The sequence below is a fragment of the Melospiza georgiana genome, chromosome 10 (assembly GCF_028018845.1).
Source record: "Melospiza georgiana isolate bMelGeo1 chromosome 10, bMelGeo1.pri, whole genome shotgun sequence".
Taxonomy (NCBI): domain Eukaryota; kingdom Metazoa; phylum Chordata; class Aves; order Passeriformes; family Passerellidae; genus Melospiza; species Melospiza georgiana.
The window spans coordinates 14,377,548-14,396,271 of record NC_080439.1 but is presented as its reverse complement, the minus strand read 5'-3'; the positions used below and the strand labels follow the sequence as shown (position 1 = coordinate 14,396,271).

General features: G+C 36.4%; 1 protein-coding gene across 10 annotated transcripts in view; it reads left to right on the top strand.

The window, feature by feature from the left end:
* Positions 1-18,724, top strand: part of U2SURP (U2 snRNP associated SURP domain containing) — a 42,280-nt gene that overhangs the window by 7,081 nt on the left and 16,475 nt on the right. For 2 of the 10 annotated variants that reach the window (XM_058030860.1, XM_058030853.1), the window contains exons 2-20: positions 703-750; positions 1,174-1,191; positions 3,491-3,589; positions 4,217-4,331; positions 4,728-4,861; positions 6,053-6,094; positions 6,871-6,938; positions 8,205-8,299; positions 8,383-8,418; positions 8,518-8,600; positions 8,983-9,148; positions 9,562-9,773; positions 10,713-10,756; positions 13,997-14,101; positions 15,293-15,359; positions 15,449-15,612; positions 16,717-16,879; positions 17,377-17,456; positions 18,474-18,561. In XM_058030860.1, the coding sequence (XP_057886843.1) occupies positions 1,177-1,191; positions 3,491-3,589; positions 4,217-4,331; positions 4,728-4,861; positions 6,053-6,094; positions 6,871-6,938; positions 8,205-8,299; positions 8,383-8,418; positions 8,518-8,600; positions 8,983-9,148; positions 9,562-9,773; positions 10,713-10,756; positions 13,997-14,101; positions 15,293-15,359; positions 15,449-15,612; positions 16,717-16,879; positions 17,377-17,456; positions 18,474-18,561 (1,776 nt within the window). In that variant the 5' untranslated portion in view covers positions 703-750; positions 1,174-1,176. Of the gene's footprint in view, positions 1-702; positions 751-1,173; positions 1,192-3,490; positions 3,590-4,216; positions 4,332-4,727; positions 4,862-6,052; positions 6,095-6,870; positions 6,939-8,204; positions 8,300-8,382; positions 8,419-8,517; positions 8,601-8,982; positions 9,149-9,561; positions 9,774-10,712; positions 10,757-13,996; positions 14,102-15,292; positions 15,360-15,448; positions 15,613-16,716; positions 16,880-17,376; positions 17,457-18,473; positions 18,562-18,724 lie in introns of those variants that run through there. The other 8 variants (XM_058030861.1, XM_058030855.1, XM_058030862.1 and 5 more) reach the window with 6 other exon arrangements.

Below are 18,724 nucleotides of genomic sequence, written 5' to 3'. Positions count from 1 at the left end.
TGAGGAGAAATGCTAATGTTCTGTAACTAATGAACAGATTTCAGCTAATGCAAATGTGTTACTTTGACTTAAATTTCAGTTAAGGTATGAATTGTGCATCAGGCAATAATATTTTAATTTTCTGGAATTTGGGCATTACATAATTTAAAAGTGTGTTCTCCATCACTTAAGCTCATTTAAAGTCTGATTTTGTGTATATGCTGGTTTAGGTGTTAAAGTTCAGCTGGAGTTTAAAGTAACCAGTTAGTACCTGGTCACATGTTGTGGTTTTTGAGGTGGCCAGGTCCCATCTATGCACAATATAGTAAAAACAGTTTTGGAAAGTATTTTATAGGAAGCCAAATGTAATCAAGCACTTAATATAATCTTTGACAGCCTTTAATGACAACCCTTGAAGATGCAGTGTAACTAACCTATTTTTTTCCCCATTACTGATGTATTTATAAAATCCAGCTGTGGAAATTCAGATTTTTTAATGGTCTATCTTTAGCTCTGTCCCTTATTTGCCTTATATTGACATTGCTCCTGAGGTGACCTAGGTCAGATAGATCATTGAAATGGATTATAGGTATATTTGTTCTTTTGTATTTGGATGTTGAAATTGAAATGACAATTCATATTCCAAGAACTGGGAAACCCTCCCCAGAGGTTGTGTGTCTGTTTCTTGTTGTGTGCCTCACCTCCTCCTCATTCTCTCCTCAGGTCAGAGGGCCAGATGCAGTACATACCACTGGATCTGCTGATTCACATGTAAGTCCAAAACACTTAAACAAAAAACCAAAAAAATTCCAACCAAACCCAAACTAGACCTGTTTTTAAAGAAACCTGCTTGCTACAGGCAGAGTCTGGTGCATTGGGTATGTAAGCTGTAGGTGTTTGCAAATGAACCAATGATTTCATGTTTAAAAATACTCCTTGAAACTTTCAAAACAAGTAGCAATGTAGGAAGCTGTGCTGCATGGCACTGCATCCATAATGGGTACTGGAACAGAAAAAAGCTGCAAGGACTCTGTATGGGTTTGTCTCTTACACTGGGGAGTGCTTGAGGATGCAAGGTGATCAGTCCTGGGAATCATGGGATATTCAAGTGCTTTTTCACATGCAGTTGGCTTCTCGAGGCTGAGACAGTGTGGCCCTAATTCCATCCTTTATTTTTATTTTTCTTTCTAATAGAATATGATAAAGGAAAAGGTAAGAAGAATAACCTGGTCCTGCTGTCCCCCTGCCCCTTATCCCCTCAGTGACGAGACCTTTGCCTGGTTGTGTGGTTGGTATGTTGCATGAAGACTTACCTGTTTCTGAGTTAAAATGAAAACAGGCAGCAAGAGCCAAACTGGGAGTTAATACCAGACAATTCATTCTGTGGTTTGGATTTTCTTCAAGATTTCAATTTGATTTTGTACATGCAGAAGTCAATTACCAGCTGTTAAATTGCTTGTAAGAGCATTAGTTGAGTTGTGGTAGCAGAAACTTTTCATAGAGAAGTAGCTTGTTTTATTGATTTCTTTTACTTGCTACAGTTTGGGCAATTACTCTTAAATCTCTTCTGAGTATTTTGTACTGATGGGACTGGAACTTTAGTGCTTTGTGCCACTTCACAGTCAGTGCAGTATTCTGGTTAAACAGAAGTTTGCTTTCATACAGAGATTTGATTACTCAGCTGTAAGTTTCTCTTTGCTTCTGTCATTTGCTTTACCCTTTTCACAGTATCTTGCATTTTTTGAAGGAGGAAGATCTTCAAGTTTTGTGTAGTTCTGTTGCTAGGAATTCTGTGAAGCTGCATATGGTTAATGACAATGTTATAATTGCCCATTGGAATCTAACTAGCAGGCATAAATTAGTTCAATCTTAACTTTATATTGTTCCTGCCAGTTGGCAGGTGTTTTTTTTCCTGAGACCCTTTCTAAACTGAGCAGCTCTTAGTGCCAGAACTCTTTATCTTGCAGCTGCTTCCTTTATGTCACTGGAACAAATATTCATGTGGCTGACCTGCAGGTATCCTGTGACATTACTGTGAGAGATTATTTTCTGATGACAGGATAAGCCTTGGGTAGGAGTTGGTATTTGCTCTGCCTGCAGTGCTGTGCCATTGCTGTGTGCTCATGCCAAGATTGTATATTGTTTGACATATTGAAATAGAAGCTGCTTTTCAGACATCTGGGAGATGGGATTTTACTAAATTGAAAAAAACACAGAGATGAATTAAAAGCTCCTGATAAGCCTGTCACAGTAGCTCACGTTGACAAACATGGTGTCATAAACCAGATAACTTCACAGAGAACACTGCATAAACTTGTCACTGATAGCTTTACTTTCAGTGATGAGGAGGGAACAGTTTCAAGGAAGTATGAACTGCTTGGTCCTATGCTTAGCACAGATCTGGGAGTGATGCTAAGCAAGGATTATAAATTGAAGATATTTCAAACAGTTTGTTTTTAATGGTGCTTTTTTATGGAAAAAAATTAATAGGAAGCTGATACTAGAAATAAAACTCTTTGCAAAGAAAATTATTCCTAGAGGAAACCCTTTCCAGTTGGTATCAGAATATTTTTCATGATATGACATTTAAGTTGTTCACCTTATTTGACTTGATGTTGCGTGAGTTGATTTTTTTTTTTAAGAACTGTCATTGCAAAAATCATAGTTTTAAGCATCACTGTGTGCTCTGTAAGAGCAGCACAAATATTTTGAAAACAAGACTAGTAGCTTCTGGGGCTTTGTTGTTGTGCTGGTTCTTCATGAATTACTGTGTTAAGGCAGGAGTTTCCAGAGAGGTATCTTTTCTCTCTTTTAACTTCCCACTGCCCATGTCTTTGGAACATGCTCTCCATCCTGTTGTCTTTCTTCTCTTGATGCTTTGCTCCCTGTTAACTGCCAGAATAGAGTCTTAAGAATTCCAGAAATTACTCTTACGTGGAGTACTTCCTTCATCAGGGTTTTGGAAAGAAATTAGAAACAGTCTAGGAGCTGAATGTGAAGTTTTTGTGTGAGGTTTTTGTATAGCTGAAAACCTCTAGAATGCATTTTGTTGTTCCAGCAAAGCTGTTAATTTTTACCTTGAAGTACAATGGAAATTTAGCATCCATATGGTTGTTCCATTACCTGTCCAACCTTGCACAAACAAAAGAGTCAGAGAAGCTTTTGTGAGGGAAGGGGGAAGAACTGTAAGGCAAAGCATGTATTTCTGGAGGTTTACAAACTGCAGCACTGCACAGTGATAAATGTCCAGGCTCTTACAGCAAGTGTCCTTCAGATTTCAGCTGTGTTTGAGTGGTGTATTAAAAGCTTCCTCATTAAACCAAGGATAATTTGTTTTACAAAAGCACACTTTTTTTTTTTGGTTGTATTAGATAATGAAAACTTCACAGATGAGTACAGAAAGGCCTTTCTTTGTTTTGTTTGAGTTACTGGTGTAGGCCAAGGCCAAAAGTAGCATTACTTTCATTGTTTTGTAAACAGTTTGATGTCTGTTTTCTCACTCCCTTTGCAGCCTCTAATGGAAAGTAAACTTAAGGCATTCAGTATTGGCAAAATGAGTGCTGCCAAACGGACACTGAGTAAGAAGGAGCAAGAAGAATTAAAAAAGAAGGTAATGGTGTACAATGAAAATTTTACTTTGTACGCAGAGCTCAAATAAATTTGCTTTTAGATTGCAACCAGATATCTTAATTTTGGTAATTGTAGCTCTCTAAGAGTGAAAATGAATTATATTTTACATGTATAATGTATTTTTGGCATCCATGGCTTTATGATACTGAGAGGCTTACTCTTTCCTTCTCTGTGAGAAATCAAGTTCTCTTGAAATAGGGTTTCCTGAAATAGGGAAGGGTGATCCTCTTGTGGATCTCCTTCAGCCACGTGGGTTGATGGTAAAGGCTGAGATGGAATGGGCACCGTTCTCTCATGCTGAGACCAGAAAAGCTCCAGGCTCATAAGCCTTTGATTTGAGCTTTTCTGTTTGCCATCTTTTGAATGTTAAATTGCCATGTAAACTCCTGGAAAGGAACACACAGCCTCAGTGGATTTGTGTGTTATGTGCTGTGTCCTGCCCACATTTCTCAGAAATTTGAATTATCCAAAATTAAAGCTCCTTTGATGCTGTTTGTAGCTTGAACTCTAGAAAATAAAAATGAATGTCACATAGCTAATTTAAGAGTAACTGTCTAGTGAAAGTTGTTCTGTGATGATAGTAAATAGATGAACATTTGCTATGTAGGAGGATGAGAAGGCTGCTGCAGAAATTTATGAAGAATTCCTTGCTGCCTTTGAAGGAGGTGATGGTAATAAAGTGAAAACATTTGTAAGAGGAGGAATCGTTAATGCATCTAAAGGTATAACTAATCTTTTTTTGGAGGTGGTGGGTCATTTGGCTTTGAGTAAAGATGAAGATTGGCTTTGAATTGCATTTTAAAATTAGTATGTTACATTAGGAGCAAAAAAACCTTGATGCTACAATCTACTTTATGCCTTGATTGAGGTAGGCAGTGGTGTGATTTGTGCTTTAACTATACGAAGAAAAAATGCCTTGGTTTAGACTACCTAATCCATGTTCTTTTCCTTCATATTAAAAGATGTTAAATTATGTAAAATTCATATTGTCAGCTTTTTAAAAATGGGGTAATATATTGCATTGAATGACCAGGACTACAAATCAGCATTCTTTCTAATGAACAGTGTTGTGCAGCATGAGTTAATAAGATTTGCTTTCAACTTATCTTTCATTTCAGAGGAGCATGAAACAGATGAAAAACGGGGTAAAATCTATAAACCTTCGTCACGATTCTCAGATCAAAAAAATCAGCCAAGTCAGCCATCTAATGAGAAACCTCCATCCCTCCTAATGATAGAAACCAAAAAGCCTGTAAGTTTCTCACTTGAATCTTAACTCCATCCTGATGTATTTAGAAGTGCTTAGCAAAAGGGCCCAGAGTGCTTGCAGAGTAGTTTTATCTGCATGTGTCACATCTGAGAGAACGTGGACATTTGGAGTTTCCTGAACCAGTAGCAGACACAAAGGTGATGAAATGCAGAGGCCCAGGAGCCCTGTATGTGGCACAATACACCTGGTGCTGCACTGCCCTGTTACTGTGTTCCTGTTAAGGTGCACAGACTTCTCATGGATATGGGTTTAGTGACTGTTGCAAAGGGATAACTTCTTCAGTCGTGAGAATTTCTGGGTTTAGGTGCAATTCTCAACTTCTATTGCTACTATCTGTTTTTGATTTTTTTTTTTTTTAACTTTAAACGAAAAAATGAATTGACCTTTGTGTTGATCCAAGTTTTTCTTGGTAGGGTTCTTTGAGTTTGTTTGTTTGTTTTGGTTTGGTTTGGTTTTTTTTAGGGGGGGATGAAGTTTGAGAAGTTCCTTTAGAAGTCCCTCTTTGAGTTCCAGAACTTGCACAGTTCAGAAGCTGAACACCTTGTTTTATTTAATTTATTTCATCTTCTGCATGATTTGGTGGAGGGTTTTTTTTGTTTTGTTTTAGGTTGTTTTTTGTTTTGTTTTGTTTTTTTTTTTTTAATCAAGGTTTGTCATAAAAAGTATTAAAAATATTAGAAATATGAACCAGCAGTCTTCAAGTCAAGTGATAATTGCATATGATTACTGTTACTACTGTGTATGTGTAATGAATGTCTTGGATGTCTTAAAAGTCTTTTAATAGAGCTTACTGCAATTTTAAAGCTTAAGTGAAACGTGGAAGATGCTGCCTGTTAGGGTGGGAAATGAATGTAATGTGATAATTGTGGGCAATTCCATCATAACCTCCCTCCAGGTTTAAACAAATGTCAGTGTTAGAGCAGTGGGGTACTGCTAGATGGCAGTTTTGATTTTCATTGTATGTAAAGCTCTACATATACAGAAATGAATGGTAGCATTTTTTTGTTTTTCTGAGCTCTGTTCTGTCATATGCAAGTGTTTGTACTGTAAGACTATTACTGCTTTTCAAATTTTTCATAAATACTTGTGAAGTAATGCAATCAGTTTACTCACTTGCCATGTCCAATGGTGATTGAAGATAATGAGGTAAAAATGATTTTATTTATTTGGCAGACCCTCCCCAAAAACAAAAACAAACAAACAACTTTGCCTGGGGTGAGTAGGAAGTCCAGTTTTTCCAAAGCTGTAGTGTGTAACACAAGTATTTTGTATGTCTGCCTATTGGAAACGTTTTCATTTAAATTTGATTATATAAAAACAATGTTGTTGAAGATAACATTTCACATGAGTTAGTTAAGGAACATATATTACTGTTAAAAAAAAATATATTGCAGTATCCATATTCTTCATCATTCAAGAGCTTTTCCTGAGGATCTTGAACTATTTAAAGTAACTGTTTTTTCAGACTATATTTACATCCAAAGAGAAGCAAGAGAAGGAAATTCTTTTCAAGTAGAATGTTTGTAGATAAAATAATTGAAAATATATATGTAAAACAATTTACATATATATGCACACACATCTATCAAATTCATTAGAGCATGATGGTATGCTAGGGGTGTAGTCAGCATCCTAGTTTCCAAATGGAACAAAGTGACAAAATACCTCACAGTTATTTTAAATGTTTATGTCGTAGAGAGAGTGTTTGATCATATGTGCTGCATTGTGAGAACGAGAAGTAACAAATTTTTTTTTCAACTATTCTGAATTTTTATTTTCTAGCTTTGTGTTTGATAGCGCTCAGTCTGAATGTTTCAAGTCTGTTTGGTTGTTGTTTTGGTTTTTTTTCATTGTTTTTTTTCTCCTGTACTTACTTGGTTTGAAAGCTGTGGGTAAAATATGCATGGAAATTATCTATGGTTTTGTTATGTTATTTTTAATTCTGTTCATTTTGTCTTCTGAAATGTTGTTTTATATATCTTTAATTTTAGCCTTTGAAGAAAGGAGAGAAGGAAAAGAAAAAGAGTAATTTGGAACTTTTTAAAGAAGAGTTAAAGCAGTAAGTTTGCTAGTTTTTACTGTAAATAAACAAAGTCCAGGGTTTTTGCCTTGCCAGTATTTAAGATCATTCTTGCTAAGTTGTCTTCAAAGGAAGGTTTTTATTTTTTTTCTTCCTCAAATGCTTGGGAAATGGTATAGCTAATTAGCTTAAAAGAACTTAGCTAGGCTTAATCACTGCCATTGCTGATGGGCTTGGCCATTGTTGGGTCCATCTTGGAGCTGGCTGGTGTTGGCTTTATCTGCCATCGTGGAAGCTTCTGGCAGCTTCTCACAGAGCCCCCCCCTGTATCCCCCCAACTACCAAAACCTGCCCAGTACAGGGGTGTAGCAGAGAGATTGGTGCAGTATGAAATGTCTGTCACTCTTGACAAGAGTGAGCTTTGTCAGTGTTTCTAAACTGTATCCAGAGGAATTTGTAGGAGAAGGCTGAGCTTTTGTATAATGCAGAAATAAGAATTGTGCTTCAAGTCTAGAGACTTCAACTTAGATAGTATTAAAAGCAAGTTGGATAATGCTTGAAAAAGCAGATTGTTTCACTTCCATATGTGTTGGAATACAGCAAAGAGCAGCTGAGTGCCATCTATTTATCCTGCTGCTAGTGATGGAAAACAAATGAATCTCTGTGCATTAGAAAGCAGTAGGTACAACATTCTAAACCCACATGTGGCTTTTGTGAGGAGTGCCTGAGCCTCACTGCTGCATGTTCCTTAGTTGGTGTAAATGAGTTGAAGGAACATCCCTGTATCCTGGGATTCAGTATCTTCATATCCGGATTTAAGGCCAGACTGCAGGGTACCAAATACTTGTGAGTACTGTCCTCAGAGTTAGAAACTGAGATGAAATCCAGTTTATTCTGGAAATAGTCATGTGGATGTGCCTCTGAGTAAGGCTTAGAAAAGCTGGAAGCATAACTAGACACTGAGGAGTTGTGTGCATCTTGAAAAGTCACTTGAGTGGTCTGTGGATCTCTGGCAGTTGGATGTAGAATTGGAGTCACTTTTTCAGAGCACAGTTCTTATTTCCAGTTTTGTTTGAGAATGAAATACCCTGACAATATGAATGAGGAAGCATGCAGCTGGAATGATTCTGGTAGATATATTCCAGTTGATGAAACAGAAGTTCAGACATACTGGCAACTTGGAAATTCTAACAAACTCGTTGTTTCATATTGAAAATTCTCATAATTGTTTAGTCAACTCAAAATTTTAGAATAAAAACTTCAGAATGGATTTAAGTTGTTGCTGACTTTAAACTTGCTTCTTAGAATCCAGGAGGAGCGTGATGAAAGGCACAAAACAAAAGGTAGATTGAGTCGTTTTGAACCACCCCAGTCTGACTCAGATGGGCAGCGGCGTTCAAGTAAGTAGATGTTATTTTTTATGTTAGTCTGGGCTACAAGATTTGTAGACTAAATTGTACATATTTTTCTTCTCTATATTCAGTGGATGCTCCTTCAAGAAGAAACAGATCGTCTGGTGGTAATACAGATTCTTTTCTTACTCAATTTAATGTTGTCGTTTAAATGCATAACAGGGATTATGACTTCTTTTTTTGTTTGTTGTTTTCCTGTATTTTAGTACTGGATGATTATGCACCAGGGTCACATGATGTTGGAGATCCAAGCACAACAAACTTGTATCTGGGAAACATCAATCCTCAGGTGAGTTTGGAGCCAGGGAGTGCAGTGTTGGCATTTTTGGGCCCAGACAAATTTTTTTGCAATATTCATTGGAATAAGTGCTCTGAACATAATGCTGCAAAGTTCAAGTTTAGACTACCAATCTCTAGCTCAGTTAAAATTCTTTTTCCATTGATATCCCTAAGCGAGGTGGATCATACCTCAGACATTTGAGCGTGCTCAGTTAAAAGTGCAATTTTTTAGATTCTTGTTTCTGCAGTAGATTGCATTGGGGAGCTATCAGTGAAGTTATGTTATGTCAAAAAAATAAAAAAATGAAAATTTTGGCATTTGGACAATAATGCAAACAGCTGTCACAGAATTACAGTGGCAAAATGTTAATTTTTACCTCTTTTTCATGTAGATGAATGAAGAGATGTTATGTCAAGAATTTGGCCGCTTTGGACCATTAGCGAGTGTTAAGATTATGTGGCCAAGAACTGATGAAGAAAGAGCAAGAGAAAGAAATTGTGGCTTTGTTGCCTTTATGAACAGAAGAGATGCTGAAAGAGCATTGAAGAATTTAAATGGTAAACAGATTTCTCAATTCAGGGCTGTAATTATCTTTGCAGACTGTAAGCACATTTTCAGGTTGTTTTATCAGCCAAGTGAGATGTGTTCTGTAACTCCAGTAGATACCAGACCAGTAGTGAGTTTACACTTGACTGTTCTACTGGCAGCTGAATATTGCCAAACAATAGTAATTGTGTACTGTAGTGTCCTGAAGACAGACATTAGGGGAAGACTAATAAAACATTTTGTGTAATGGGCCTTCATTAGCCTGTGTTGTAGTCTGATAGATCTAGTAACAGTAATCAACAATGTAAGCAAAAGGTAAACGGTGGCAGGCAAACCTAAATGTTGCACTTAGCAAGGGGAAATCCCAAGTGATGCAGCACCAGTTTATAACATGGTAATGAAGGGTTTTTTTTCACATTTTCAGGCAAGATGATAATGTCGTTTGAAATGAAGCTGGGCTGGGGCAAAGCTGTTCCTATCCCACCACATCCCATCTACATTCCGCCCTCCATGATGGAGCACACCCTGCCGCCGCCCCCGTCAGGACTGCCCTTCAATGCCCAGCCTAGGGAGAGGTTGAAGAATCCCAATGCTCCAATGCTACCACCACCAAAAAACAAGGAGGATTTTGAGAAGGTAACTTACAGTACCCTGGGCCGTATCTCATTGTTAAATACTACATCTGTGACAGTATTTCAATGGCTTCATAGATTTGCATTGTTCAGGCTGACTTTGGCAGCCCTTAGCCTGCAAAATCTGGCTCCCTGCTGTAGCCCAAGGGAACCTACTTAATTCCTGAAGCTCTGTTTCATGTCTGTGTTAGGGTACAATATATTGGCTCTTGGTTAATTTAGTGCTGCTTAAAATCTGGCTATCATTTTCCCCCTCCAGGCTCCCTGGATTTTTTTCTCCTACGTCCCCCCATTTTCTTGGCTGCCAAATTGCAGTATCTAAATTGTTTTCCTTATAGAAAATCCTACATTTTAATTTGGGTAGCATTATTTTTACCCTAGAAGAGTTGATGTATTTTGTATAGAAGGTAATTAATCTGGACATTGAGTAAGTATTTTATGCTACTTATGGAGTCAGTTTTCAAACTTTTCTTTTTGTGGAATATTAGCTGATAAAAGGGTAAGTATCTTGAAATCACAAACCAACTTGATTTACATTTGTAAGAATTTATTGATTCTTTGAATGACACTTTAATGCCAGGGCTGTTTTTTGTAAGACTTGGGAATAAAGTAATACCAACGTGATCCAAGTCAAATAGTTTAGAATCTTTTCATAAACGTAAGAACTCCTTTCTTATATATTCAGCATAGTTCCTATTCAGTGCCTCAGTGTACATTCTGACAGGAATGTTCTGATACTTAGCAATTGGTGAACCTTCATGGTTCACTGCCACAACCATTTGAATTTTGTGTAATTGCTTAGTTATAACTTCACAGCAGTGATTGCCTGCAAAGTTTGTGATAGATGTGTAGTATTTTCATTGCATATGTATATTTTTGCTTGTTACTTGTTAACAATACTCACATATTCTATGTTTATTATCTGATGTGACTTCATATACAGACTCTGTCGCAAGCCATAGTCAAAGTGGTTATCCCAACAGAAAGGTACATGTTTTTCTTTATTATTACTGATCTAAATATAGAAAATTTCCCCTTCGGAATTTTAAAGAAAAATGGTGATGTTGTGGAAAAGGTAATGGCTTGACTGAGCAATGGTTATTTTATAACAGTTAAAAGAAATGTGTGTGGTTTGCAGTCTAACTATTCTTGTCTTATTAACTGTTTTTGGGGTTTTTTTGAGGGTAGACTTAAGTAATTATCTTTTGCATTTAATTTGATCCCTAGAAAGTGATGCAGGGTAATTTTGTGAGTGAACACTAGGGTGAAACACTGTCTTACAGATGCAGCCTAAGTCCTGACATTAACCTCTGCATATGGGGATGCAGCTGTGGGATTTTTTTTTTAATTTTATTTTTTCTTGGGTTTTTTTCTTTTTTTCTTTCTTTTTTCTTTCCCTTTTTTTTTTTTTTTTTGACTTGTTAATTTTTTAACCACTTCCATTGAGGCCAGTTCAGTTTTGATTCTGCTATTTTTTTAATTGTAGCAGTTAATAATTTTTGTCACTTTTGTATTATTGCAAGAATATTTTTCCATTTTGGTCCCCATCACTGTTCCTACCTTCACGCTAGTCTAGGTATACTCTTGCTCAGTTAAGCTAAAGCCTTTTCCCAAACATAGGAACACAACACTGTTTTAAAAGTAAAGAAGCACAAAAGATTACCAAATTCTCTTTGACATTGGCCTTGGTGAGCAACACCAGCTGAACTGTCTGCGGCAGCGGGGGACCAGGAAAACATCATGGGATGGATTGGGAAAGTATACAGTTTTTGACCAGACATTGGTACGATCGGCTCCAATAAATGTGGTTTTATTATAACTGAAAAACCTTTTTTTTGTTGGCCAACTTAAGCTAAATGACCTTTTAAAATAATGCACTATGGGTTTTTTACTACACTGTCTTTATTGTCACAAAGTCCCTTTTTTCTTTTTTTCGTGTGGGGGGAGGGGGAAGAAGGAGATTTCTGAGCTGGTTGTTGTGCATTAACAAACTTGTCAGTACATGTCCAATGTACTGCATTTTTGATGGAATTTTAAGACAGTACAATTTTTGTTGGGTAGAAACTTGAATAATTGGGGCGACCAACCAGGAGTCTTGATTTGAGAAACATACTGAGTAGCAGAACAAGTACTTGTAAAACTGTACAGTGCTCACAGAGTAGCTGGCAGAGAAAAATTTTTAATTTTCCATTTTATTTACTGTAGCATTTTAAAAGCCTGCATGATAAGAACTCACGTTAAATGAATTGTATTTGAAAACACTTCCAATAATTCTTTTCCTGCTGATTTTGGAAGTTGTCAGTGATAATTGCTAAGACCATTCCTTACTCAGTGCATCCCATCATGCAGAAATTTTGACTGACTTCAGTGGGATAATAGGTTTAATTATTCTCCTTTGATTAGAAATTTTCAATACTATTTTTCACATCTCTTTGTTCTTAGTAAACAGCAAACCTTGAGTATGTATAATCAATTTTTTTTTTGAGAAATTCACTTCCAAGTAGTCACATCTTGCATACCAAAATGCCTGTAGCATTTCAGATATGGGATGAGCTGAATCTATTTTCATACATTGGAGGTCTTATGAAGCAGATGTTCTTCTTCAAGCATAAGCTGCTCTTACACAACTAGATTTTACTTGATGAAGGAAAAATTAGATGAAAACCAGTGATGATTTGCAGGAAGCCAGAAGTGATCACACTGGATTTGCCTTAAAATAAATGAATGCTGTCATAGCTCAGAGGCTTGAAAGCTATTGTAGATTTGTTTCTTGCTGATGTTTTCAAATACAGTTCATATAACAAGAAGAGTCTGGCTGTTCAGACTTTCAGAAGACTGCTGTAAATAAAATGGCTACAGAATTGATGAAACTATCTCCTCTTTGCAGTGTTTCTGGGATTATAAAAAGCAGACAGGAAAATTCAACTGGTTGCTGTTTGATTTTATTTGTGTAATATTTAAGGCAAATGTAGATTCAGTGCTAGATGGCTTAAAAGAGCACTTGCAGATGGCTGGGGTAGGATTCTATTACTATTCTATTATTACTATTTTTTAAGTTGATTTTTTTTTAATCTAGTGCATTATATCTGTGGCAGAACTTGTAATACTCATGGTAGAAAATAGTCACTTCAGTGCTAAGAAGTAATAAAAAATTCTGCAACTTTACAATGTAAAATTTATGGAATTTTAGTCATTTAAAAAGTACTATATGGAAATTAATGAATTACATGTAAAAATCCAATACTCATTTGTTGCATCTAAGAAAAGAAATTTAAAAATGCAAAAATCTGTATTTTTTTGGGCTTGCATCACATTCAAAGGACATGTACTGTGAAGCTTTTGGCATGTGTAGGTAATCTATTTTAAAACCTCAGGACACTGTTTCCATAAAACCCCAAAGGGGTGGAAACTGGCTATCACTGTTTTTGATAAAGCTTTTCTGACTGTCTCCTGTTAGCATGGTTAGAAGTGACTCTACATTGAAAAATGTGCACTTCACATCCACTTCTTGCCTGTCTCAGGATGTAGTGCTGAATGAAGGAATACAGATTTTTATTTTTTTTAAATTGTGATTTAGTTCTGTTGTGTGTCTGAGGGAGGGAACATGGGATGCTATGACACAAAAGAATGGACAGTTTTGTTCTATGCCAGTAATCATGTCTTGACCAAAAAGATAAGATCTAAATTTAATAAATACATTGCCCTGTTTTGCATCAGGAAGGCTATTTGCTTTTCCTTTCATACTTGAATAGTTTGAAAGCTGAAATCAGATTGTATTGAACATTCAGAAGCATGTGTGTTTTATTTTGAGCAGAATATTCAGCCACTTGTTCCCCTGTGGAACTTCAGCTAACACTTCAGTCTTATTTCTAGACAGTGTAGATGAGGGCTTAGTTTTTGATAGCTAATTGTACTTTGGTGCTCAGGTGCCCATATTTGTGTGTCAGGTTTCTGCTAAGCGAGACATGGTTGTAGGCTAAGACATGGAAATTCAGGAAGGAGGTCTCTTAAATTCTTACTCCACCACTGCTAGGCATGGTTTGATTTTTAGAATGCCCGTGTCTGTGATGCAAAGCTATAATATGTTCCATGTTGCCTTACCTTTTATGCAGATTTCTTAACAATACAGCAAAATAATCTCCTGCACAGTTGTAGTATCTTAGGTGGTGTAGTTTTATATAGTGTTAGGTCTGAATCAATTTTTCTTTAACTGTGTTGTTGTTGTAGGAATTTGCTCGCTTTGATCCATCGAATGATAGAGTTTGTGGTTCGGGAAGGGCCCATGTTCGAAGCCATGATCATGAACCGAGAAATCAACAACCCAATGTTCAGGTGCTTATTGCATTGCTTCCCTTGCAAATAACACCTGCTGGTTTCACTCTTGTTAACACTCTGCATTCTCCAAATACTAATAAGACTGACTTCTGCTGGGTCTCTCTTTGTGTGCAGATGCAAACTTTACAAATCACACCTATGGCTGTACAATCCTTTTATAAGGCAGAACACACTTTTATTCCAATTGTTACTAATGTGTACATACAAATAAGTACAATAGTACACTCACTATGTAATAAATTTTTATATATTTTAATAAATGCCATTTAACACATAGTCTTTTGAGGGATTCACAGTCAGTTGAAGCAGTAGCATATGTTCTAAAAAAAGAAAAAATCCCCCTCCTCCCCCAAACAGAAAAACTCAATGTGAGGTCTACTCTTCCTGGAGCCTATTTTGTAACCTTTAGCAAGAGCTGGGAATAATTTTTCTTATATGTCAATTAAAATAGAATTAAGCTTCAGCTGACATAGGGAAGTTTTGAGAATTTTGAGCACTTGTCCTTAATGGAATACAAAAGGACCAGTTTCTAAATTTCTTGTGAAGTGCAGTCTCTCAAAAAAGGTTTTGAGGGAAATGTTAAATGACTTTTTTAGCAGTGTTTTGTTTGCAGTAAATTTGAAGTGCTTCATTATGATTTTTATATGTAAAGTGAGAAGGTATGCAGGTGAAAATATCCTGGCCATTAAAAATGGGCTGCTTGTTCCCCACATCCTCCATCAGATGTTGCCAGTGCTCTGCTAGACAATTTACTGGTGGAAAACTTCAAGTAATTTAGTATTTGATGACCTCACTATGTAACTGCAAACTCCTGCATCACTTGTGCTGAGGCTGCAGCTGCTCCTGTAGTGTCTGCACTGATGATTCTTCTGCTTTGCTGTGAGGTTGCACAGTTGTTCTTTCTGACCCTCTTTGTTCTGCTCTTGAGTTCTGAGCAGTGCTGTGCCTTTGGGGAGCTCTGCTCTCTGCACGTTGCGTGTGTGTGTGTATGAGTGTGTGGAGCAGTTGCACATGTTCTGCCTGACTGTGCTGTGGGTGTACATGATTTTAGCTCCTTGTGTTCTCTCTGCAGCTGAGGTGGGATTCTGAACAGGGTTTGGTTGGAGTTTTTGTTATTGTTTCCTTTAAATTTTTGTCAGTTCAAGATTTGTAATATGCTCTATGTATTTTCTTTGCTCTTTGGTTTAGGTTTTTATTTGAAAACCAGACTCCAGCCCATGTGTATTACAGATGGAAGCTTTATTCAATTCTTCAGGCAAGTAGAATTTTCATAATAGTTTATAGCTTCAAGCATAGTGAAGTGAAATAACACCAAAGTAAAAATACTTCTGTTTTTTTTCACAGGGGGACGCTCCAACCAAGTGGAGGACGGAAGATTTCCGCATGTTCAAAAATGGATCCTTCTGGAGGCCACCACCGTTGAATCCATACTTGCATGGGATGTCAGAAGAGCAAGAAACAGAAGCGTTTGTGGAGGAACCAAACAAGAAGGGTGCACTCAAGGAAGAGTAAGTACCACCATTGATGGATGGTGCTGCCTTGATAGCAGGGCTGTCTGGGTTTGTCCTTTGTGGTTTTGTAGCTGTGAGGTGTCATCCCCTGAGCTGTCATACTTGTCATAGTATTCTGTACGTGTCTGAGTAAGTGTCTCTTCACCTCAGTGTTTCTGATCATACCTGTAGCTGATACATTCTTGATTTGGTTAGCTTTGTCATCACTGAACCTTTCATTCCAATGTTATGAACGCTTAATTTGAAAGGGATTAGGAAGATGAGAGTTTTTCCCGTTTTTCTGCTGCTGTCTGTAGCTGAGGATATGTAGCATCGTTCTCAACATTGTTAGGACCTCACAAACTAAACTGTTGCTGTAATCTTAAACTTACTGATACTGTTCATCAGAAATTAAAATTGGGAGCTGTTGTTAATAAACAGGAAGAGAGAGATCGTCAGAGTTCTTTGCTTTAAAGTATACTGGGGGTGGCTGTGGCCCTGGAAATAGAGATTTGCTTTTCCTAATTTTGCTGTTGTTGTTACAAATGTGTTACTAACATGTGGAATTTTTTTTCTGTTTTATTCTTCTCATCATAATTACCACAACAGTCATGCTTCTGTAGGTTTTAATACACAGTTTGTTTCTTATACCTTCTTTTAGAAAGGCTCAGAAAAAGATTATTTTAAACAATTTCTCTCATATGGAGGTCAGGAAAAATGTGAAGCAGTTTTTATTTACTCACTTTCTGAATCTAGTGTTTCTTATTTTGTAGCAGAAATTACTTGCATGCTTTAGATTTATCCATTTGGTTTGAACCTAAACTAAATCCAGAAAGCGAATTACTTTATTAGTGATACTGATGTGCTTAATTAAGTTATTTCTTAGGTATTTTTCCTTAATTTCTGTATGTAATCAAGACTTGAGTGAGAATTTTTTGCACTTTATGTAATATGGACATATAAATTCATGAACCACTTAAAGAACTCAAGCAAAAGAATATAAAAATATTGAAAATTGCTTTTCTCCTAAAGATGGAAAAACAAAATAAACATTGTTAAATGGAAATTCACAAAAGTACTTTTCATTTCATATTGAAAGTATTAAAATTCCTGGTATTTCAGACAGAGGGACAAACTAGAGGAAATCCTGCGTGGGTTAACACCTCGGAAGAACGACATTGGTGATGCAATGGTCTTCTGTCTAAATAATGCAGAAGCTGCTGAAGAAATTGTGGACTGCATTACAGAGTCCCTGTCCATCCTCAAGACTCCTCTTCCTAAGAAGGTGTGGAGATTTTCTATGATCTTGTATTTTGGGGGCAGAGCTCACTTAGCAGCATGTATATGTAATTTACAAGCATTATTTCATAAGTTTCAGGTAGTGTTGAGATTTTGTTCTGAAGTGTGGTCTTGAATTCTAGTATCATCTCTTCCTGTGGAATTTTGTTACATATTTTTTATTCTTTCTGAAGTTGCTTGTAAGTAATACTCTGCCTTACTGTGAAATTAAGATGAGTGAAATGATCTATTCAAATGAGAAAATTAAAAGAGGAATGCCATGATTCTCCTTTGTAGTGCTGTGGTGATATGTTACAGTAGTTAGTACTCTACAGCATTACAGGGGCATAATTGCCTCTTAACATGTTCATTAATAATATAGCTGTGCTACACTTAATTCTCATTAGATAGTTTAAACTGTCTTGTATTCTTTCAGTAAAAAAGGTTTTTGTTTTCAGAAAAATTTAAATTGGATTTACCTTAATTTGACCATTGTTATTGTAGATTGCAAGATTGTATCTAGTGTCGGATGTGTTATACAACTCTTCAGCTAAAGTTGCCAATGCTTCCTACTATAGAAAATTGTAAGTATATTTTAGGTGGTTGGCTGTTAAAAAAAACCCTCTTATATTCATCTCTGTATGTACATCTCTGGATAAACGTGGTTGTGGGAAATTCAGACTTTTCTGTGCTACTGCTATTACAGACTGATGATATTTATATCTGTTTGCATGAAAATGTGTAAGATGTAGCATGTTGGTAATGCAAAAAATGTATGTGCCCTGTGCAAGGGACCCTTTACATGGAGCTCCATAAAGGTGAGAATGCCTCTTGACAGAAAGCTGTAGATAATATTCAAGATATGCTATAGCAGATAGTTCAAGAAAAGAAGTACATTTTTTAGCAGATTAATTAAAATTAGTGTGGTGTAACTTTCCATAAACCTTGAATAAGCTATAAAGGGATATTAATGTAGTTTATTTCTAAGTTACTGAGAAGAATTTAGGAAGAATGTCCATGAGACAGTATCTTTGTAATATTTAATGTTTATGTCTAGTTCCTGGAGTCTCTCTAATGTTAGGGCAGCATGGTGGGAAATACTCAGCATGTTACAAAACTAGGGATTGCAATTGATGTTTCCTGTTGCAATGTGTCTGTGTTGTGCTGGTTTATTTTTTGCACATTGTGAGAAGCTCAAGGGAAGCCGGGCAACTGTTGCTCGCTGTGCTTTCATTGAGGGCCTCACTGAATAAATTAGAATACAAGTATAACTAAGATTTTTTTAAAATACAGATTGAATTTTGAGACAATTCTTTCATTTTATTTAAGGTTGTAAAACTCCTTTTATCGTCCTCCAATCTTTCCAGGGTGTATAAAGAGACTGCAGCAGATGTGAAGATCTCCCTTCACAGTTCTGTTGTTGTCCAAGGTGATTTAATATATAGTAATCATATTTGCTTTATAGTTCAGTTCATGGCTACTATAAGGATCAGAACATTGTGCTTTTGAGTCCTGTGTCCCAGGTATTTTCATGAATTGTGTATGTCCAGAAAACATATATTACGAAGTTTAACTAAAGAAATGTATATGTTTAATTCTAGTTTTGAAACAAAATTATGTCAGATATTCTCTGATCTCAATGCTACTTACCGTACAATACAAGGCCATTTACAGTCTGAAAATTTCAAGGTATGTATTTCATTGTTATTTACATGACATAGAAGTCACGTAAATAGATGTTCCTGCACAAGAGATTACATACTATCAGATGGCTTAGACATCAAGGTCTCTATTTAGACTTTTAAAAGAATAATTTTTAAAAAGTTTTCTCTTTTGCAAGGATATCCTTGCA